The 6,830-nt window shown below is 31.9% G+C and overlaps 1 protein-coding gene across 1 annotated transcript; it reads left to right on the top strand.

The window, feature by feature from the left end:
* The first annotated feature begins 3,697 nt into the window (after nt 1–3,697).
* On the top strand, nt 3,698–5,754 carry LOC134714593 (uncharacterized). The gene is made up of 2 exons (XM_063575961.1): nt 3,698–4,497; nt 4,765–5,754. Exons 1-2 carry the CDS (start codon nt 3,810–3,812, stop codon nt 5,466–5,468), a joined length of 1,392 nt encoding a protein of 463 aa, XP_063432031.1. The 5' UTR covers nt 3,698–3,809; the 3' UTR covers nt 5,469–5,754.
* Nucleotides 5,755–6,830: the final 1,076 nt, after the last annotated feature.

Here is a 6,830-nt window from a genome sequence, read left to right as displayed (position 1 = left end):
ACATTTTGTTAGAAGCTTGCACATTGTGGATGTAAGAAAGGTTGGGGCGGTTGTTGTTAATGTTGTAACCAAGTCTCCCGTGCACAACGTCGTGTAAATGTGTTGCTGACTGGGAATTGATATGTTTTTTGGGTCAAATAGTGGTAAAATTTAAAATGTATTGGTGATTTGATTTGATTGGATTTTATCCAAAACTCTACATCGGAGATATGGATTGAGGACTCATCTTTGACATTTATGCCAAATTGGTTTTTTTAGCGGAAGTTTTAATTTTGTATTCAAATATCAACTACAGAATACGATAAATGGTTTAGAGGATAATCTAAAGTAAAAAATTAATAATCACCACAAAAATAAAACACTTTCTTAACGTTTGGAAAATAAGTTGAATATCAAAATTAAAAAATATATAAATATTTCTATGTCCGCCATTTTGAATATTACTGGGAGTAAGGGTTTTTAAGACTTGTGTCTTATACATTGTATCCATTAGAAGCATCAAAGAAAGGTTCCTGTACAATTTAATGACAGTAGCAATACGTTCAAACACATTGTAATCAACCTCCCTAAAACATCAGATTATTTTTGGATGGAGAGTTGTCTCATTTGCACTCACACCACATCTTCCTATATCTAATTATTTTAGTACAATGTCCGTCATATTGAATTTTACCGGAATTAGGGTTTTTAAAGACATCAAACCTATGTAATATATCCAAAAGTTATACATAACAAAGGTTTGTACCAAATATTATTATAGCAGAATGATAATAATACCTTTTCACATACTAACCTTCGATATTTGGCCGATTAAAGTATGATGTCCGCCATTTTGGATTTTACCGGAAGTGAGACATTTTTTTTTCAAATGATTCCCTTTCTAAAATAAAAGAGTTATACATTTCTAGTTGATGAAGGTCTATTCCAAATTTCACGCTTGTTGCAGAATGTGCACAATTCGTCCGAAATATGCTTGTAGCCGCTGGACTATAAGTAATCAATAACTCAAGAATCGTCCTTTGATTCCTAATCATAACATGGATACTTTTTACATAATTTCATTTAAACGAATTCATCATTCTCTCGGGTGTCAAATTGAAGAAAACTACATCAGCAAAGATTGAACAGTTACAGCAACGATCAAATAAGTTCTATTTTATAGGTAAATAGCTATAACTAGGAATTGGGGTATTTTATGATACACGCCGTTAGTATTCTTTTCGCCCACAAATTATGCAAATTCAACTTGCCAAAACGGGTCGATAAACTGCTTTAAATATGTACAAGGTATAATGTTTTTTATAAAAAAGAAATAAAACATATCATATGAGAATTCTTATCGCTATACAAAACCATTTGAAAATATCGTTAGATCATAAAGTAAATAAATGCTTTTAAAAGAGATATTGTTGGAAAGGAAACAAATATTAATATTACTGTACTTCAATTGGAGATAACCATAGGCACGTGTTAATGCATGTTGACATTTCTGGTGAAATCTTAAATTTGTTATCAGAATATTTGTTGATAATGCGTCAAAATTAATCTTGTGAAAAGTTAAATTACAAAAATACTGAACTCAGAGGAAAATCAAATGGGAAAGTCCATAATTTACATGGTAAAATCAAATGACAAAACACATAAAAAACGAATGGACAATAACTATCATATACCTGACTTGGTACAGGCAGTTTCAAATGTAGAAATTGGTGGATTTAACCTGGTTTTATAGCGCTTAACCTCTCACTTTGTTGATAGTCCCATTCAATTCCGTTATATTTACAATGATGCGTGAACTAAACAGATATAATAAATAAAATAGTCAAAATATTGGTACAGCGAACGACTGTAAAAATTGACAAAGCTCACTACATTAAATACTGATTGGTGTTGAGCAATACATTTTGAAGATTCTTATGTATTGCAGAAAAACCATGCAGACAATGCTGTTTGGTATGAGCCAAGGCTCCGTGCCTTGACCTATAATGTTTTTACTTTTGCAAAATGTTACTTGGATGGAGAGTTGTCTCATCGGCACTCATACAATATCTTCCTATATCAATCCTGCCATATTGAAAATGCATATTAAAGGTTTATATAAGCATTACCTCGGACACGTTAGAAAGTCAGTGCTGATCAATTTATTTATAAAATATTTTTGGCCTTTGTATAAATTTAGGCTACTATAGTATACCAATGTTCCAAACTCATAAATCGATAGAAAAAAACAAAAACATTAAAATGTAACACACACAGATAAAATATTTCATAGAAAATTGTATTGAAAGTGCTCTCAAGCGTACACACCTTGTAAGATTGTTATGGAATTTACAAACAAGGTTTTTACCAGCAATTTCTAGGATAAGTTTGGAAAACAGCGCTAATCTGAGTTTACAGAGGTAGATTGTCACTTCTAAAGAAACTTGCCTTGTAAGCTTTCTGAAGTATTTAATTGTTTCAGAAACAAATCAGAAATCACATTTCCTGTAGTATCGTTATAAGTCAATATCAGTTTCAAATCAACAAAGTAATTGTTTGAGATTAAAAATCAGCACTGATTATTATTTGCCGTTCAAGTTATTCCTCTTTGCATTGTAAATAACATTGAACATTCCACTGTAAACAATTTTATGATCAGTTTGTGAGAGAAATTTATAAGCGAAATTAGGTAAACTGTTTGAGCAATTGCTATTGTGAAACCCACAAGGCCTACCGAATAAACACCGTAAAAAAAGCACCAAGCGCCTGTTGACACTTCTAGAAATGAAATAGCTCTTTTGCAGATTTGTTTGTAATATCATTCGAAGGTGTGACTATTTTCTAAATTGATCAGACAAAATGTGTTCACGTTTTATAATCATTTAAAACTCTCGACTCAGTCTCGGTCTTTAAATATTCATAAAACATGACAAAATATTGTATAACCTATAACTGTTGAAGTGGTCCATTTAGTGCATACATTGCCTTGAATTATTTATTACCCCTTCATTGAAATGTGTTCATGCAGGACGTTAATAGACTATTGCATCCCATTGGAAATAAAAATCGTTTTTTGATTGCTTTATATAAAATAATTTCAATGATAAGCTAAAATGATTAACAAAAACTTCGTAAAGAACAAAAAATAAATTTAACAAAATTTTGTGAAAATGAATATTAATTGATAAAATATTAATATAACGATGACTATAGCAACGATCACTTATTTTGAAAACATACAATGGACGACAAAGGCAAACCATGTACGACGCATGGCGTTACAATGAAAGCCGTGATTATAGTTTATGCCTTAGTTTTATTGCCGTCCATCTCTGGTAAGATATTATAATTTATACTCATATAATTTAATTCCAATTATCTGACAGTTTCTAAATAGAGGAATGGAAAGATTGTTTTAACCGTTTCATGAAAATTAATTTGTTCCTCAACATTTCTCGGATGTAAATTTGACATGCTTAGCTCTTGTACCAAATAATTTTAGTTTTTTTTAATTATATATATTTATGTATATCTATGTTTATTATATGACTATAAATTTTCTGTTTTCTCATTGGCTAAAAGCATAGGAAATCCTCTTTGATAAAACATTATATTCACCGCGGCAAAAATCACGAGAGGTTAATATAAGAATTGGAACAGTGTCCGTGTACCTAAATATAGAAACGGGGAATTCTTGTTAGCTATTTAAGGGATGTATAAATAAAACGGTTTTTAATTGGACGACCGAATAAATATCAACCAATCAGCGCTCTCGACATAAAATCGTTTCGATCTAACAGACGACAGTTACATGTTTCCGGCAACAAAGTATGGCTGGAGCAGCAGAAGTAGCTACTGAAAAACGCTTTCCATCGTTAAATAATGAGGAAATTAAGAAGATTTTGATAGAAAAGGATTCTAAAAATACTCGCCGATCAACAGATTCTAGCGTGAGGACATTTAAATCTTATTTAAGAGAGAAAAATCTACCTGAAGATTTCGAGAATTTGCCAAACAATGAATTGGACAGTATTTTGTTTAGATTTTATCCTGAGGCTCGCACGGAGAACGGTGAACTATACAAGAAATCTAGTTTGTTTTCATTAAGACATGGTATCAACAGACACTTATCCAATTTCGATAGTGGTAAGGACATTGTCCATGACACTGATTTCAAGGACTCCAACAAGGTGTTTTTAGCATCCACAAAAGACCTTAAACGTCAGGGTAAAGGAGGTATTAATCATTACCCCCCGATTGAACTGTCAGATTTAAAGAAACTGTATGAATATTTTGATGTAAATAACAATGTTCAACTCCAGGAAAAAGTCTTTGTTGACCTTATGTTGTATTTTGGTAGAAGAGGTCGTGAAAACATTCATGAACTTAAAATAACAGATTTCGCAGCCACAACAGATGCTGATGGAAGAGTGTACATATATATGTCATCAGATGAATTGACAAAAAATCATCAACAGGATGAAAACACTGCTGATGGCAGAATGTATGCAAGTGATGGTTAGTATATATAGTATTTATTTTATTTATTCTACATTAAAAATTTAAAATGCAGTGGGGTAAATTTCCTGTGACAGCTACATAATGTACCAAACAATAATCCATTATTACATAGCATTGAGCCGTACAAATACACACAAATTAATAATATATAGCCGTAGTATGTACCAATTACTATGTATGCATTTTTCAGATACTTGTGGTTGATATGCCTTACTTCTTGCAAAAAGTAAATCTATTTTTATAAAATTCTTTTTTTCATTGCAGATGACTTATGCCCAGTGAGATCCTTCAGATTATATACTAGTCATTTGCGAGGAAATAAATGTGATCGCCTTTTTCAACGTCCTAGCACAAAACTGAACTCCGTTAAATGGTATGATAGTATACCAATGGGGCATAATACTATTGGTAATTTAATGCCAACAATTTCTGGAAAAGCTGGATTATCAGTGCGTTATACAAACCATTTATTAAGAGCCACTTCTGTCCATGTATTGGATAATATTGGGAAATTCGCAAGTCGGCATATAATGACTGTAACAGGACACAAAAGTGAAGCCAGTCTTAAAACCTATACCGGCTACACAGGTGATGAAATAAAGAAAAATATGTCTGACACTATATCTGACACTTTGCGTAAGCCACCATCTAAAAAGCTCTGTGTTAGGGAAGATTTTGGTGACTTTGAACTAAAACCATTATCAAATTCACAATTTCAAGATTTGTTGAATGACCTGGATATTGATATTGCTCCAAAAGTAGATGAGAACAACAATATTTCCACTACCATGACTACAGACCATTACAACAAAGAAAACATTAACTCATCTTGTGTTCAAAACCTACAGAGCGTTAATATTGACAATGAAAGTATCTGCAATCGAACTGTCAATTACATGGACCAACGATTTCCGATGCCAGTGTTGAACAATTGTTCAAATGTTACAATCAATTTCAATTTAAAGTGAAGTTCTAAGTGAAAATTTACTATATACATGTACATGTATCTAGTTTTTTTATTCTGTTGTATTCAATATTGTTCTTGTTTTGTACTTTAAACATTGAAATGAAACAATTTTCTTCTAGTTTTTATTATGCAGAATTAAATATGCCTAAAAATCAAACCCAAGCATAAAATAAAAACAGTCTAGGCAAAATACCATCTTACCAAGGATATATTTCACAATCTAAAAATATGAAAATGACACTGAGAACTAAAGAGTCATATAAAAAAGCAATTGTTGACTTTTTATATCAGTTGATACAATGATTTATCAACCCCAGATGTGATATTCACCTCGGCCGTTGGCCTTGGTGAATATCACATCTCTGGGGTTGATAAATCATTGTATCAACCTCATCAAAAGTCAATAATTGTATATTATTCCATATTGGTATTATTTTAGTAGGTTTTCCTATATAAATTGGATTTTGAATAAAAAAAAAAGTATATTCACCTGAGAAAAGTGTTATTCCCAGCCCTGAACGTCACGTGCTTTTACATGCAACGTTATGGTTAGATTTTTCATGTAAAATTTGTTTTGGTATTCCATAAATACATTTTCTTCTCTCGGAATATGGAATAAAACAATTACTGTCTTTTATTTCGGTAAAAATGGGGTTTAATTGACTTTTGAAAAACTGATATATTCACTTTAGTCGTCGGCCTCAGTGAATATCATTTTTTCAAAAGTCAATAAAACCGCGTATTTACCTCATCAAAAGACAGTAATTGTATAATATTATATCTATGTTCTTCCCTGGTCGGGATTCGAACTCATGCTACTGAGATTTCTTGGCACCAAATCGCATTGCACTATGTAGAGACTAGGTGGCCGAGTCGTCTGGCGCGTTGGGCATAATACAAGACGATTTGATGCAATGATATCTCAGTATATAGTAGCATGAGTTCGAATCCCGGCCAGGGAAGAAATAAATGCTTCCGAAAATTTACAGATGTAATATTTTTGCGCTCATATTTAGACAATTATATATACAGAATGTGTTTTTAGTCTTTTATCGCCATTACTGTTTTTCCGATGGAAAACAATCTGTCGTAGAGTAGTCACTAGTTCAGACGTACTTTAATATATAATATAAATATACTCACAATTGAAAAAAAAGCGCATGCTTTAAATATTCAACCTGCTGAATGTGTATGCACATGACCTACGTCGGGATCCTGCTGTTACACAATTTTTGTCTCTTTGTAGCTTGATTTTTGATCTTAGCCAATGCTCTAGATTTATGCTGTACTTTTACTTATAATTGTTATTTTTTTTAAACATTGGGACTCAGATGGATAGTTGCGTCAGTTGCACTCATAAAGT

This window comes from Mytilus trossulus, chromosome 4, assembly GCF_036588685.1.
Source record: "Mytilus trossulus isolate FHL-02 chromosome 4, PNRI_Mtr1.1.1.hap1, whole genome shotgun sequence".
Classification (NCBI taxonomy): domain Eukaryota; kingdom Metazoa; phylum Mollusca; class Bivalvia; order Mytilida; family Mytilidae; genus Mytilus; species Mytilus trossulus.
This window is presented reverse-complemented; position numbering and strand designations above follow the sequence as displayed.